This window comes from Leptomonas pyrrhocoris (genome assembly GCF_001293395.1).
Source record: "Leptomonas pyrrhocoris isolate H10 chromosome Unknown, whole genome shotgun sequence".
Lineage (NCBI taxonomy): Eukaryota > Euglenozoa > Kinetoplastea > Trypanosomatida > Trypanosomatidae > Leptomonas > Leptomonas pyrrhocoris.
Window position 1 is genome coordinate 472,404 of NW_015438379.1, and position 15,247 is coordinate 487,650.

At 58.0% G+C, this 15,247-nt stretch overlaps 6 protein-coding genes across 8 annotated transcripts; all 6 read right to left on the minus strand.

Moving 5' to 3' along the window:
- Positions 1-514: 514 nt before the first annotated feature.
- Positions 515-3,813, minus strand: ABB37_08343 (hypothetical protein; the record flags this gene model as incomplete). Its single annotated transcript, XM_015807318.1, has 1 exon — positions 515-3,813. The coding sequence occupies exon 1, from the start codon at positions 3,536-3,538 to the stop codon at positions 515-517; it is 3,024 nt and encodes a 1,007-aa protein (XP_015654267.1). The 5' UTR covers positions 3,539-3,813.
- A 984-nt stretch (positions 3,814-4,797) lies between these two features.
- ABB37_08344 (hypothetical protein) lies at positions 4,798-5,802 on the minus strand (the record flags this gene model as incomplete). Its single annotated transcript, XM_015807319.1, has 1 exon — positions 4,798-5,802. The coding sequence occupies exon 1, from the start codon at positions 5,677-5,679 to the stop codon at positions 4,798-4,800; it is 882 nt and encodes a 293-aa protein (XP_015654268.1). The 5' UTR covers positions 5,680-5,802.
- Positions 5,803-6,535: 733 nt separating this feature from the next.
- Positions 6,536-10,502, minus strand: ABB37_08345 (putative DNA ligase; the record flags this gene model as incomplete). 2 transcript variants are annotated; one of them, XM_015807321.1, is made up of 1 exon in its annotated part: positions 6,536-10,502. In XM_015807321.1, exon 1 carries the CDS (start codon positions 10,334-10,336, stop codon positions 6,536-6,538), a length of 3,801 nt encoding a protein of 1,266 aa, XP_015654270.1. In that variant the 5' UTR covers positions 10,337-10,502. The 2 variants fall into 2 exon arrangements, with proteins under 2 accessions (XP_015654270.1, XP_015654269.1); XM_015807320.1 differs by having other exon boundaries at positions 6,536-10,482.
- Positions 10,503-11,153: 651 nt separating this feature from the next.
- ABB37_08346 (putative mitochondrial hypothetical protein) lies at positions 11,154-12,645 on the minus strand (the record flags this gene model as incomplete). Its single annotated transcript, XM_015807322.1, has 1 exon — positions 11,154-12,645. The coding sequence occupies exon 1, from the start codon at positions 12,612-12,614 to the stop codon at positions 11,154-11,156; it is 1,461 nt and encodes a 486-aa protein (XP_015654271.1). The 5' UTR covers positions 12,615-12,645.
- A 480-nt stretch (positions 12,646-13,125) lies between these two features.
- ABB37_08347 (hypothetical protein) lies at positions 13,126-13,820 on the minus strand (the record flags this gene model as incomplete). Of its 2 annotated transcripts, none has more annotated exons than XM_015807324.1 (1): positions 13,126-13,820. In XM_015807324.1, the coding sequence occupies exon 1, from the start codon at positions 13,741-13,743 to the stop codon at positions 13,126-13,128; it is 618 nt and encodes a 205-aa protein (XP_015654273.1). In that variant the 5' UTR covers positions 13,744-13,820. The 2 variants fall into 2 exon arrangements, with proteins under 2 accessions (XP_015654273.1, XP_015654272.1); XM_015807323.1 differs by having other exon boundaries at positions 13,126-13,798.
- Positions 13,821-14,251: 431 nt separating this feature from the next.
- On the minus strand, positions 14,252-14,631 carry ABB37_08348 (hypothetical protein; the record flags this gene model as incomplete). Its single annotated transcript, XM_015807325.1, has 1 exon — positions 14,252-14,631. Exon 1 carries the CDS (start codon positions 14,480-14,482, stop codon positions 14,252-14,254), a length of 231 nt encoding a protein of 76 aa, XP_015654274.1. The 5' UTR covers positions 14,483-14,631.
- Positions 14,632-15,247: the final 616 nt, after the last annotated feature.

Sequence of the window (15,247 nt, forward strand, 5' to 3'; positions counted from 1 at the left end):
AGAAACAACAGCAGCAAAGAAACAAGCCACGAGGTTTCCGTGGAGATAGAGGGAGAGAGTTGGAAAGAGCATGTGCAGTGGTCTCATGCGAGCTGTCCAGCTAGCTGTCAAACCATCGATGTCGAGCGTCCAGCTTATGGGCACCGCCTGTGTCTTCGATTGCACAGCGTCGTCCGTATGAAATCAGGTAGGAGGCGTTCCTTTCATTTTCAAGAGACCCTGCACCTTTGAGCGGCAACGACAGCACATACATCATCGATAACGTACCGTCGTGTGGCTCCTCTTTCAACTTCACTTCGCCTTTTGCGGTTTGTACGTGACTGCAGCAGCGGTTACATGACAAGACAGTTTAAAGAATGAAAGGACGCCACAGCAGCTAAACAACGTTGCTGCACTGACGTTGGCTTCCAAAAGCAACAACCTTAAAGATAAAAATAGTAATAACAATGATAAAAGATGCGAACATCAAGAGCGCAAAGATAAAGGTGGCACCAGCTCGCCGAGAGTACGTACGCTACACATCCTCGCCCACGACACGTGCAGAGCGAACAAGCTGCTCCACGCCGGCGCAGTCGGTGCCGTCTAAATGCTTCGTGCGCAGCTCCTTCGCCACCGCGTAGAGGTCGCGGCAGACCGCGTCTACTCGTTTCTTCTTCTCAGCTATCCGGCGCTCCTGCTCTTCTACTTCAGTTTGCCGCTGTACTAACGCCTGCGCGCGTACGCGCAAGTCCTCTTGCACCTCTCTGATGGTGCTTGTCGTGTTTTCCAGTGCTGTGGCGTTGCGGGCGCGCATCTGTCGTTGCTTCCACGCCTCCGACGCGAGATGCTCCACCACCACGTCCATGGCAGCTGACCACTCATGCTGCAGCACCGTGGTCAACGCCATGGCGTAGAGTCCCTCCACGTGCGCCTGCTGCTGCACCCAATGCTGCTGCACTCCGAGAAGGTGCGTTTCATTCTCTAGAGATCGGCTGGGAGAAGGCGAGGGGGACTCGCTGAGAGCAGCCTGCGTTGCCTTGGCCGCTTTGACGGCTTCCAACTCGTCCGCAACATGATGGTATTTCTCCTGCAGCTCCGCCATTGTCTGCCGCTGCTGCTGCTCCGTACTCTGCATCGAATACAACGACGCTTTTAACTTCTCCAGTTTTGCCTCAGCGTTGCTCCGCCTCTCCTGTTCCGCCTTGAGCTGCTGCTGCACTTCCTCCTTCTCTTCCTTCACGCTTGCCACCTGTGATGCGAGCTGCTTCACCGCCTCCCGCGTCTTCTTTTGACTCGAGGCGGCAGACGCTGCCTTCGCCGTTTCCTGAAGCTCGCTGCGGATGTGGGTGACGGCAGCGGTGTGCTCCGTCAATACCCGCTGCTGTGCCTGCTGCACCTCCTTCACAAGTGCCGCAGCACTTCGCTGCAGCGTCGTCGCCGCCCGCGACTGCGCCACCGTCGCCGTCTCCTCCTCCGTCGCTTTCTTTTGATACTGCGCCTGCAACTCGGAAAGTTGCTGCTTGCAGTCGCGCAGTTGCTGCTGCAGCTGCCACGCCGCCTTCTTTCGCGTCTCCAGGCGGGCCTCGAGGTCGTTGCACGTTTTCAACAGTGCGGCCTTTTCCTCCCTCCACGTCTTGTCCTGGCGCTGCAGCCCATCTTCCTGCTGCGCCTGTGCGCGTTTGAGTTGCGTCGTCTTCGTCTCCCACGCTGCCTTTTCTCTTTGGTGCTCTGCAGTAAGTTCTGCCACTGTCGCGGCGTGCTCCTGTGCAGCTCTGGCGAAGGCCGCCGCACTGTCCTTCAGCGTGTCCTCTCTCTGACTCTCCGCCTCGCGCAGCCGCGCCTCCAACTGATTTTGGCTTGCCGCCCACGCTGCTGCTTCATGTAAGTGGAGTTCTTGGAGATGTGCCAACGCTGCTGCTGCGGCTTCTTCCTTCTGCTCTGCCTCTTCCACAGTTGGCTTTGGCGGGGCATCGAGCGGCTGTTGCTCTTCGGCCATTACCGCTTCTTGCAGCCGACGCTCCAACTCCTTTACGGTATTCTCCAGAGCTTCCTTCTCCGCTCCGTGCTGGGCGTTGTCCCTCTCCATCGCCGCTGCGTGCTGTCGCCTCTCACGTTGCACAGCAGCCTCAACGTCCGCAGCCGCCTTCGCCTCCAGACGCTCCTGCTGTGCCGCCAGCTCTTGCGCATGATGTTCCGCCGCCGCCTGCCGGGCAGCTGCGACAGCGGCATCTCGATCAGCCTTCGCCTCCTCCTGCTGCGCACGGAAGCCCTGTGTCAAGGCTTCGAGTCGCTGCTGCGCCTGCCGCTGCTCCGACTGGTACGCGGCCGACGCGATCTCGCGGGCTTGGGTCTCCTCCGTGTAAAGTGCTTTCGTGGAATCGAGCTCCGCCTGCAGCCGGTGCACTTCGCCCTCCGCCTTTTCGGCTCGTCGCGTGGCAGCGATTGCGCCCTGATTCAATTCCTGTTGCTCCGTTCTGTCTTCCTGTTGTTGCTGTTGCTCCTGCTGTTGTTGGGCAGCCGCCCCTACCAGCATCGAGTGTGCCGCCGCTGCATTACGCGCCTCGGCTTGCAGCTTCTCTATTTCTCTCGTTTGAAGTTCCAGCTGACGTTGCAGGGCGTCCCGGCTGGTCCGCATCTCGACGAGCTCCGCTGCCGTCCGGTGCTGGCGCTCCTCCATCAGCTGCTCGTACTTGCGTCGGCGCTCGATAACTCCGTCCTGTTGCTGTCCTACCCAGGCTACGAACTGGTTCTGCATGTCTGTCACTGCGTCTGTGCTCATGTCCTCGAGTCGCTGACGCTCTTCCTCAAAGAGGGCCGTGAACTTTGACGTCACCAACGCTGTCAGCTGCTTCTCTTGCTCCTGCAGCGCCGCTCGCTGATCGGCGTTCTTGGCGGCATCAGCGGAGACCTTCTTGAGGGCGTCCTTCAGCGTCGCCTCGCGCATGTCGAGCTGGCGCTTCTTTTTGTTCAACTTCTCTTCCATCGCCGCGAGACTCCCCTCGGAGAGGGCGCCGTCGCCCAGCGCATTAGTGTCGCTGTCCGGCTTCACGGGCGAGGCGGTGGGTGAGGCAACAGCAGGTGGCGTTGACGCAGCGGTGGCTCGTGTTGTCGCCTCCACCTTTGCCGCCGCCACCTCCGCCTCGATCTCCATTCGCGCAATCGTCGCCTTCAGCTGCTCCTTTTCATGCCGCAGCAGCTTGTTCTCTTCCTGCTGCTCCCGCAGGTCACTTCGCGTCTTCTCCGCCTGCAGCGCCTGCTCATTTACAATTTCCTCCAGAAGCTGGCAGCGCTGCATCGTCATTTCCGCCTCTTCGTAGGTGCGGGTGATGGAGTCGGCGCATATCTGGCACACCGGCACCGGCGCCGTCCCTGGCTGGCCGGGCAACACAAGGTGGTCGGACAGGCAGCTGGAACAGCACACTCGACCGCAGCCTCGGCAGTTCTCGGCGGTCTGAAAGAGGCCGAAAGTCTTCCCACACACGACGCATTTGTGCGCTGAGGAGGTGAGCGGCCAGTGACTCTGCGGCACCGCCTGAAACGGAAAGTTTTTGTTTTGCATTCCGCAGAAGGTGAAGAGAGGACGGCACGCAACAACGAATTTGATGCAGAAGAATAATCGAAGTAACAGTAATAATACAGTAGATGATGGAGAGCTCCCTCGCAAAGCCGCGAAGACGCGACGAATGACACCCACAATGCCGTGGTAGGAGGAGAGCGGCGTCGGCGTACTCGACGCAGATGTGCAGTCTTTTCCCAACACAATTCAGCGGTCTCCCTTACAGCGCAGCTGCCGGTTGAGACGCCGATGACACGTGGGAGAATTCTTTGACGTGCTGAAGGACGTGTTTTTGAAAGAAGAGCGAGAAGGGAGAGGGAGGAATCTCACGGTAGAGAGTCGAGGTGATGGCCGCCTTTCAACGCCCACAAGACCGCGTGTGAAGGCGACCACGTTACCGGCGGCGTCACCGCGAGTACGCTTGTCACGCACCCACACACGCGTGGCCCGTTAAGCGGCCATCACGGCGTAGGTGCTTTCACGAGGCGCACTGAACATGCTTCGCCGTTGGCTTCTTAGGCGACATGAGGTGCCTGAAAAAGAATCAAAAAAAAAGCGCAGTTAGGAGGAGTGATGGCTCGCTTACTTCAAGAGACGATGGCCAGGAGACGCGCCTTGGTGCACCTGATGCGGCTTCCCCTACAAGAGACGCTGCGCGAGGGGGGATCGGGAAAAAAAAAGAAAAAGATCTGCCAGCTGTTCGCGGCGCTTTCGTTGTTGTTGCGGCTTTTGGTGGTCCGCTCTGTCGGGGCGATGCGGCAGCGCTTCGGAAGACTGAAAGGAAGGAGTCCCTTTTGTTAATCAAGCGATGAGACATGAAAGAACGCAAAAGAAACAAATATAATTGGAACTGGCTCATATACAAATATATTCCTTTGTTGCCCCACATGCAAGTGACGGGCGGCAGTATGCTTGCCACACACACACACACACTCACACCTGAGAGATCGACAGCAACGGCAGTGACCGCTGCCACGGGGAGCCAAACATTAGAAAGCGAGAAAAAGCAGCACAATAAAGTCACCGTTTCGAAAAGAACATGCCCCCTGAAAAGGCACTAAATTCAAACGATTGTTCCACCCGGATGAGATGATGCGATGGAATTACGAGTTCCCTGTGTGGCGACTTCACATGTTAAAAATACAAAAAAAAACACCCTCGAACCGCTTTGCGTTGAGACGCCGAAAGAGATGCAGCACCGAACGTGCCTTCCCTTCCGTGCAAGAACGTTTGGTGCGGGTGTCTCTGTCTACAGGCGGAGATTACGACGTGAACGCCTCGAATGTGTACTGCACCGGCGCCACACAGCCCGGTGCGGGGCAGTGACCGTGAATGGACTTGGCACAGTCCTTGCATAGCACCTGGTGCTTGCACGGGTAGCAGATCTCCGTGCAAAGGCGGTTATGACACAGCATGCACTTGGAGCGCTCGTTGATGGCTACCCGCACGTTGGTAATCATGTCGAGGATCTCGCGCTCCGCCTCTTGCAGCTCCTCCAGCGAGAGCGTCTTCAGCTGCGCAATGCGGCGCATCTTCACATGCGTGGCGAGTATTTCATCTGTAATGCGCTTGCGGTGCTCCTCCATCATGCGCTCGCGCAAAGCGGCGGCCTGCCCGTCCTCACCCGTCTTGCGGCGCCGCGGCTCCGGTGCGAGCGCCTGCTGCTTGTGTTCCTCCAACATCCCAAGCCGAAACTGCAGCTGCGGGAGACTCGGGAAGCTCAACTCGCGCGTTTCGTTCGTCATCACCACCCAATTTTGGTACTCCGCCTGGCGAAAGGGCGAGTTCGAGATGGAGTTCAGCTGCACAACGTTGCCGTTCTGCGTGGATCGGAAGCACGGGGGCAGCTCAATGACGATGTGCCATTCCGTGGTGACGGCGTCCGCGGAGAAGCCGGAGTAAACCGGGCCGCGCTGTGCGCCCTTCACGAGTGCGATGTAGTAGTTGTCTGGGCTCTCGCGGCGGTTCTCATCGTTGCTGCGCATTTCTAAGAGGACACGCACGTAGCAACCGTGCACGACGTCGCCGAAGTTGCGCCATTCTAAAAAGTTCACCAAGGTGGAGCGAAAGAGCTGCAGCTTGTGCAGCAAGTCCAGCGGCGGCGCACTCGAGGCCGTGCTGCTCCTTTCGATGGCTCGGCTCATTGAGGAACACGCGATCTAAAGGGTAATAGAGAAATGAAAAAAAAAAAGATCGAAGCTAAGCAGAAAAAAAAACAAAAGAATCAAAACAAAATCAACCGGACAGGACGGCTGTCGGGCAGCAACTTTGTTTGGTGGTGACAGCGAGGGCCGCAGGGGAGCAGGTGAGCCGAGCAACGAGTGTTGAAGGAAGTCAACATTCAAAGGGAAAGGAGGGTGGGCATTTAGAATGGTAGAGGCGGAGGCGAACACACAAGCAGGCGGAAAAGAAAAAGACTGCACGTCATTGAATCGTTGAGCGGTGAAGAAACTCGCTCGGTGACAGGACACAAAAATACGATGGGTGACATCCGCCGGCGACGCACTCCAGTAGGTCCGTGCGCACTGCACGAAGAAAAACATAATGTCTTCAATCCCTCGCCACACCGCTTTCATTCCGTTTCTTTTTGTAAGCGCTAAAAAGCCCCTGTACATCGAAAACTTCTCTTTTCTGAAAGATCAGCGCCACGAACACCACAACGAGAAGTGTTGTCGTCACCGCACTGGTTGAACCAGACCAGAAAACAAAAAGAGTGGAATATAAAAGGGTCGCGTTTGCGCTGCACGAAAGCGACGCTGCGTTACGAGCGGAGGAAGGAGAAAGGAAACAACATGCGCAGAGCGCTGCATCCAGCACGCTACAGGATACCGAAGAGAGCGGAAGTCGTCGTTTTGGAGAACCGGAGAAGAAGAAAAAACCGATAAAGAGGATTCAAATAAAATGCAAAACGAGCATCTACACAGGCGCAGACGGAAAAGAAAAAAGAACAGAGGGAAATAAACCCCACAAAGCACCACAACGACGCGGCGAGTTGCAGTGCTACGCGTCTTCAAGACTGCTGTCCGATGCGGTGCTGGACGTTTCTCTTGAGGCTGTCTCGACGGCTTCGCCATCTTCGCACACGGCCTCGTGGGCGTGCTTTGGTGACTCGCCGCTCCGCAAAGGAGGCAGCGAGGTGGGCGTCTGGTATTCTCCCGCAGCAGCGCAGCGCCGCAGCCACTCCATGTTCACAAGCTTGTGCTCGTTTGTGCCGACAGCTGCCGCAGCCCGTTGACGCTCTGCCGCCGTATCCATCATCAACAACACATGATCGGCGTCGGCGGGACTAGCCACCAACGTCGCACCGAGCTCATCACCACACAAAGACGCCACTGGATTCGACGGAAGAGCCGCAATGTCAACATTGGGCCAGAGGCACACCGATTTACCTGCCAGCGGACGGCGAGCACCTTTTGAGCTGCTGAGCTGACCGTCAGTCGCGGGCGAGAACACGTAGGCGTCGAGGGGCAGGACGGCCGCAGCCATCGCGCAGTCCTCCAGCCACTGGCAGTGCACCACCCACCCACCTAGCCGGTACACCTCCGCACACTCATCGTCCCACGCGTCCGTCAAGGCGAAGCTGGTACGCTGCCCGACCACGTGCCACGACTGGTGCACCGTCGCACCGAGCAGCACGGCGAGTCGACGCCAGCGGTGCGCGTCCTTTAGCAGCAGAGCTGCACTGAAGAGCAGACACTGCCCGTCCAGCAGGTGTGCCGTAGGTCGTGCACTGCCCAACTTGTACAAGCATTCGGAGTACCGCACTCCGTCGTGAAAGCAGTCGCGCACCCATTCGGCACTCAACACAAACACCGAGTGCCGCTTCGCACCTCCCAAAGGAGGGACGGGCGCATCCCCGACAACGAGTGCGTGCGTGCACGGCACTGCAGCATCGTAGCGGTCGGAAAGCGCCACGCAACGGCCCTGCATCAGCTCCAGCAGGGCCTGGGCATCGCCAGCAGCCGCAGCGGCACCATCGTCGGAGGGGGAGTGCACAATCTGAGCCACAACATCGCGCAGCAAGGCATAGCGGCGGCCACGGCCACGCGAGAAACGCAGGGGTGCATCGGCACAGAAAGACGATGCGGCAAGCGCTGGCGCTGCGAGTTCATCTTCGATTTCGTCTTCGTCGTCTTCGGCGGGTGCTGGCGGGGTGGCGGGCCGCGGCGGCGGCGGTGGCGGTGGCGGAGGGAGCGTGCGTGCCGGCCCGCTGCTGTTGCCCCCGCGATCAATGCGAGGCGCCGCTGCCTGCGGTGCCGCCGCTTGCCGCGCCGACGTTGAGTGTGGCGGCGCACCGTAGACGGTTATGGGCACGTCGAAGCGGGCGCAGAGGCCATCGAACAGCTCCAGCAACGGTGGCACTTGCACCTGCGTCTCCGCCGCGGGAATGACGACGTGCAACGAGGCGCAGTTGCGCTGGGCGTACGTAGCGGCATTCAGCAGCGCCTTCTCCAACGCGCGTTGGTCCACCGGCGGGACTTGGCCAGGAGGTGCGGTGCGCTGTGCAACGGCAGACGCCACAAACACACGTCCTGGCCGACTCACAGGGCCCACCTCGGCATAAATTACCTGGCCCAGCACGCTAGACGCGGCGGCCTGGTCGTAGGCTTTACCAGCGGAGGGTCCGTAGGCCTCGCTGATGCGCCGCATAACCCCCCGGACGGACCACCGTCCTTGGACGGCGACGGAATGAAAGATGACAAAGGACTCCGTCGAGGGGATCGACGGTGCCGTGACGTCGCCCATCGCAACGCACGTCACGGCGGCCGGCGCGGTGCGGCGACTTCGCTCCGGTGAGGACAGCAACGAGGAACTCCGAGGTGGTGGAGTGGGGGTGCGAGCTGCCTGGCCAGAAGACGTGGTGTGAAAGGTATCAGGCGGCCCGCTCGCGGAGCTGTCCTCTTCCTCCGGCATGACGGTGTAACTGTCCGCGAGCTGCAGCGAGGTGTCCACGCCTGCCGAGGACAGCTTTTCCTTCGAGGTGCGAAACAGCTGCTGCAGCTCGCGCAAAGTCGTTGCCGTGTCCACTGTTTTGTCGGTGCGCATCTTCAGGATGCGCGGGAAGCGGACGGAGATGCCGCTCGTGTGCGTCTTGGTCACCAAGAGCTCGGCGCCGATCACCTCCATCACGTCCGCCGTCGCCGGATCGCGCAACACCATGTCGGGCAGGTGGCACGATGGGCAGTCTAGCCACGCTGGGACGCCGCGCTGGCCGTCTCTCGAGGCCGCAGTGGACATCATGCGTGTCGTGTACGCGGCAGAGATGGCGGAGATTTGGTTGTCGTTGAGGCCGTTGCCAACCTTGCAGACCGTCTTGAAGCGACCTGGCCCTCCTGGCGAGACGGAGGGGTCCACGCAGCCCATCAAAAAGGTGGAGAGCTGACCGCCCTTGTTGCCGCTGCCGAACCACGCACCGAGCACCAGCAGATCGGCCGAGTCAGCGAGACCATCAAGATAGTCTTTCTTGATCTTGAGCCAGTGCCGCGCACGGGGCTCGTAAACACTCTTCCTGTCCTTGATCACCAGCCCTTCCAGACCTTCCGCGATGGCACGCTGCAGGTGCTGGTGCAGCAGCGCCTCCCGTTGCTCCGGGCGGCCCTCGATGAGGCACAACTCTGAGAACATGACGCGATTACGGATAAACTGCACGTTCTTTTTCAGCTCCTCGCGGCGCTCCTCGAGCGGCGCCTTCAGCAGTGACCGGCCGTTGGAGAAGAGAACGTCAAAGAGGAAAACGCACGGGCAGGCGCTGCTGAACTGCGTGCGGCGGTGCTTGCCAAGCGTGCCGAACGGCAGGGGAACCGAAGTGCGGACATCCACCATAAGGATCTCGCCATCCAACACGCAGTCATCCGCTTTGATCGCCTGGAGAATGAAAGGCTCCAACCCAGCAAACTTGTCCGCGCGCATCGGGCGAAGGGAGCGCGCGAAAAACGTGAGCTTGCTCCCTCTCTTGTGAATTTGAATGCGCTCCCCATCGTACTTCACCTCCGAGAAGGCACCGTTGGGGCACTTGGCTACAATTTGGGCAATTGAGCGTGCCGGTGCGGCCAGCATAGGTGCGAGCGGGATGCCGATGCTGATGGCCGTGTTCACCCCACCGGCAACACCGTCACCTCTGCTGTTTTCGTCGTCGTCGTCACCGTCGACGGCATCAAGGGCGGCAGAGGCGCTACCGCTGCCGGTCGCTGCGGAAGCCGGGGCCCTGACCGCCGTGCTGGCCTGGATGCGACGCACCACCTCCTGCACGTTGGCGCAGTTCTGGAACACGGTGTACGCACTGGGGTGCAGGCCGCCAAGCACGACGCGAAGACCCGCGCCGAGACGCAAATCCTGTTTGATTTCACGAAAGAAGTAGTACACCACGTTACTGCAGGCAACTTGGAAGAAATGCTGTAAGAGGGGCACGCGCTCTGTCTCCACGGTTGCCACAGCCATGCTATTCAAAAATGCATCGAAGTCCGTCAGCGTCATGCCGCACCAGCCGTCCGAGTCGACGGCTACCGTTGGGTGGAAGTACGCACACGCGGTCTCGGCGATGCAGCCGTTGCTGTTCAGCTTATCCCGCAGCGCGGCTTCGTCCACGCGCAGGACGAGGGACAGCACACGCAGTAGCTGTTTGTCCTGAATGTAGTAGACGCGTTGCGCGTATTTCGGAAGAAGCAGTTTGAGCAGCAGACCGGTGTCGCCCGTGAACCGCGAGAGAAATCCACGAATGATTTCTTGCTTGATAGTGAGCGACGGCTCTGCTGTGACCTGGCGGCAGAGCAGGCCAAAATGCTTCATGGAATCGGACACCATTCTTTGCCTGGCGTGCCACGAGACGCCCGCCTACCAACCTTTCTCTTTGTGTTGCGCTTTCGTTTCTTGTAAAGGAGGCAGGAGAACCACTCTAGACACATTCGCGCGATGAGAAAAGAAGCACTGTGAGGACCGTGTATTCAACCTCACGTGACAACGGTCAACCTAGGAGATCCAACAGGTACCAGGTAAGGGAAGAAAGTAGATAGAGAGCCTTTGGGCCTTAAGGACAGTAAAAGAAACAGCAAGACGTGCGGTGTACCTGTGCTATCTAAGAAGTGAGATGCGCAGGAAGATGGCAGCTCCAAGCATGCACGTCACCCCGGGAAACGTTTACGCCCTTTCACCATTTTATTACTGTCATCATCAGGCTGCTTGAAAGTCAAAACCGCAGCTGAGTGCCACGGCACCAGTTGCGTGCGTCGTCTATTGAGTTTTTCGTTAGAAGGAAAAAACGGTAGCAACTTTTCATTCCCAAGGTTCAACAACAACAACAAAGCGTCCATTCTTTTACACGCAAAACGCGCGCACATACAGCGACACGCGGACACGCAGATGATGCAACGCAGCAGAAGACAAATCCCCAGCGTGGGCTACTCAGTTCATCGTGCCCGCTGACGTTTGGCATATCTACGTCGGCCTATCGAGCTCCCGCACGTGCGATTGTGTCGCGTTCATTCAAATCTGGTTACTCCCCACACGGCGAGCATGAGGCGGTCGCGAGAAAAGGTAAGAGGAGAGTTGCTAAAAATCCACAGAGGAACGCAACTCAATCACGATAAACGTAAGCGCAATGAACACGTGTCGGGCTGCTCATCTACATCTCCTTTGCCAGCTGCAGCCAAACCTTCAGCTCTGCTGGCACCACATTACCGGTGCGCGACGCCACCTCCTCCATGCACGCCAGCACATCGGCCGCTTGCGCCGTCTTGGAGGCGCCACGGCGAGCAAAAAAGTTAAGGGCCTGCTGAAAGGCGTCGGCATCCAACGACAACTGCTCCACCGCCGCGTACACCTCCGGCAGCCGATGCGCTGCCACCCCTAAGCAGAGAAGAAGGCCGACCATGTCCGGCCGGTCCGCCGCGAGCGTTGGGGTACGCAGCAGCGTGTCGAGAAACAGCTGCTGCAGCGTTTTATTCTCCGAGGTAAGGGGTGCGTAACGGCGGGCGAGCACCGCAACATGTGGGTGCCGCAAGAACCGGTGCAGCTCAGCGGGTGCATCGACGTTGGTCCTGTACGCAGCCTCTAACAATTCGACTGCCTCGGCATGCAGACCGCATCGGCAGCGGAGTTTAATGAGTTCGATGCCGACGTCTTGCCCAGCACCGCGCCACAGCTGTTCCTCGGAGGGACACCAATGGTGAACAAGCTGATCGGCGTATTGCGACAGTGGCAGGGAGCGCTCGCCGAGAAAGCGAATAAATGCCACCTGTGCCGCGGTAGACGGGTCGTTGCCCGCCTCCGCCAGGCGCTGCATGCACGCGACCGCCTCGTCCAACTTGCCGAGCTGAGCAAACGCCATGACGGCGGCCGATACGGCGCGGGTGTCCCAGCAAGCAGACGTGTGCTGCACCCACTCCCACATCTGCGCCGCACGTCGCGGTTCGTCGCCGCGCAGCAGGACTTCCAGCACGTAGCCGAAATCAGCCGGATTGATTCTCTGCTGCTGCATGGCAGTGCGCATCACTTCCATCACGTCTTCGCGCTCCGCCGCCGTGCCCTCGCTGAGGACGCAGAGTGGACGGAGCAGAGAGGCGGCCGAGAACGGATGAAAGCGTACGTGACGCGTCAACAGCGCTCGCAACTCCTCTCGCTGGGCATCCCACTTCTGCGCCTCTTCATCTGGACCCGGCTGCACTGCGGAGCTCGGAGGCAGCTGACAGAGAAACCGATGTACCGCTGCTTGCAAGAAGGTGGTAACGGCAGCCGCGCTAACGCACTTCGCCTCCTTTGACATCTCCCGCAGCGTGTCGAGAGGAAAGACGTCCGGGTAGCGGCACACGTAGTCCCGCACGGCGCGCAGCACCTGCGGTAGATGGGGGTGCAGGGACAGCACGCCTGCCGCATCTCGCAGCCGCTTCTGCATGAGTAGCGAGGCTACTGTGGTCGCCGCCAAGGCAATGGGCAGCGGGGCACTGCTGCTGCACTGCGTCATGAACTGCTCCGTGGCGTGTGTGCAAGCCGCCGCCAGTGTCTGCGGTGGCGGCAGCTCCGGACGCACCCCACACAGGAGGCCCTCGAAGGTGAGGCGGGACAGTCGTTGAGTGCGTCGCAGCATGAAAGCTGAACCACGGTGCACGTTGTATTGCTTGGGAAGTTGAATTTCCAAGAGAACAGGTGAGTTTAGGGAGCGCAAAAGGAATGGAGGGTGTGCATGACTGCAGAGAACAAACATGTGTGCATCAGTTGTGAAGACGAGACAAGGCAGCGAGCACGTGCATCTCCACCCAAAGCAACACGTGAGCAACACGTTCCAAAGTTGCGATTCATCTTCCGCAGCAGGCGACTCATTTTAGAGATCAAAGCTGCAACAGAATACTGTCTCTTATGTAGGTTTTGTTGTTGTTCAGTGCAGTCGACAGCTGACAGCAACAAGGAAGTGAAACAGGGGGAAAAGGGTAAAATAAAAGCATCTATCCGAATACGGAAGGATCTAATTAAAAAATGAAAACACAACTTCGACGTCTATCATTGTCGCGCAAGTCAACGACCTCATACCACAGAGTTGCGATCTATGTGGATGGAATGGAGGAGGAGGAGGAGAAAAACGCCGATTCTCCACTTCGACGCTACACGTCGTCTGCCGTCCCGAGGGCGGACATAATTTCTGAGCGCTCCTCCGCCTGCATTTGGTTCCAGCACTCGTGCATAAACGCCTGGTCTTTCAGCTTCAAGATGGGAATCGCCTCGCCAATGGAGGCCTCCAGCAGCTCCATGACAGCACCCAGGCGATCGTACAAGGCCTGCCGCTGCCTCCACTTCGCCGTCGACACATTCGCGTTGTTTCCTTGCGAGAGTGCAATGAATTTGTCTACGAGGGCCGTGCACAGCTTGCACACGCGTGCCAGCGTCTCGTCCACGTCGCTCTGGACACGGTAGCCGATCCACTTGGCAGGCAGGAAGTCCTCCACCTCCTCTGGATACGTGCAGCGGTGCACCCGCTCCTCCCAGTTCGTCTCCTCCTCACTCCACGACAAGTCCCACGTCTGCACCGCCTTTGGTGCGTTCAGCAGCGCGTGCGCCGCCTCGGCGTCCCAGTTGTGCAGCAGCCCTCCCACTACCAGCTTGGAGTCGCGCACGCGGAGGTACGGTCCCGTTGCCGCGGCTGAAGAAGGGTTAATAAGTTTTAGGTTTTCTATAGCCACCATCTGCGATGGATTGGTGGTGTAGGGGAGAACAGACTGCATCGCGGCGCACTGAAACGAAGAAATCTAAAGGACCAGCTTTGCCGGAGTGCCTAGCTGTTTTTGTGTGATCCGCTCGCTTGGCAGCAAGCGTACGTCGACATGTTGAGAGATATTTGATGAGAAGCGCAGGCAGGAAAAGAAAAGAAGAGAGGTGGAAGAAACGAAAGCGAGTCATGTTTCACTCGCAGAGAGAAGCAGAAGAGAAGTGCCCTACGTGGTCAACTTCAGCGGCTGGTGCGAAGGCGTCGTTCTCGCTATATATATATGCAACTGTTGAAAGCCAAGAACCGCAGCGGGATGCCTTGTTCCGTCTCCATAGAGCAAAGACATGCGTTTTCTTTGTTGTGGTCTGGGTCGTCGAAGGCAGACAACAGGGAAAGTAAAACAGCAGTGAAAGAGTGAAAAAGACAGGCTGACAATAAAAACACCGCTAAATCAAGTCCGAAAAAAAGGCTAGTTTCGAGATGTGCATTGAACAACAAGGTGAAATGCTTTGACGTGTCCAGCCTCACAATGAGAGTCGCACTGCAATCTGCAGTACGAGGAACACTCCAAGACACACCTTCAATGCATCCAGTACAGAAGCTAGGATTAGGCGTCTTACACTTCCTCCGCGAGATGCTGACAATGCAGTAAACCTGTGGACAGGCTGATAGCAGCGGCAGGAGGTGACCTCAAGGAGCTGCTTCTCAAGATATTCGATGTACGCCTCTGCAGTGCTCTCGGACGTTTCGGCCATGGCTGTGCTGCTGGTGCGGATACGCGACTACGTAGTTTCTGTAGAACCAGCGAAATGCTCTCTCGGTGCTTAAGAGGCTCTACACACACGGTTCGGCGCAGCTGTTTCTCTTTAAACCAGCGAAGGTTTGTTTTGGGATCGTTGAGAACTAAGAAGCAAGAATAGGAAGAGAGAAAGAAGACATCAAAGTCACAGACGCAGTTTTTCCTTCGTGTGTGTGTGTGTGTGTGCATTCAACAACAAAACTGCCCGCAGAGGCGTACGAAGCCTCCCACACACGACCGGAGAGACGTGCGATTTGATGGAAGTGTCCTTCCCTTTTTCCGTGTTCACACCACTGGAAAAAAAAAACCCCAACAACAGCAAGGACGCACACGGTAGCACAGAACGGCGACTCGCATACGTACGATACCGCAACTACTGCTTCCAGTGTGCGCTGCAGCACTCTTTTTGCTTGCGTTGCCGCTAGAGGGCAGTAAAACGCAACTTCTCATGCGGGTGTACTGCAACTGCGCAAGGCTACATGTACAGTTCTAGAAGAAAAAAGAAAGATACGAGAGAAAATCTGACAGACGCTACAACTCACCCCTTGGTGGAGAACACAAAGACGTGCGGTGGAGGCGTTATGAGCTTATTCTGTTCTACCGTCCTGGGCGATAAGAGAAAGAGTAAAGGAAAAGCGGTGATCTAGTTGTAAAACAACATAATGCAAATAGGTTTGACGATAAGCGGAGCAGACAAGTGAGGTTGGCGTGTGCTGGTTGC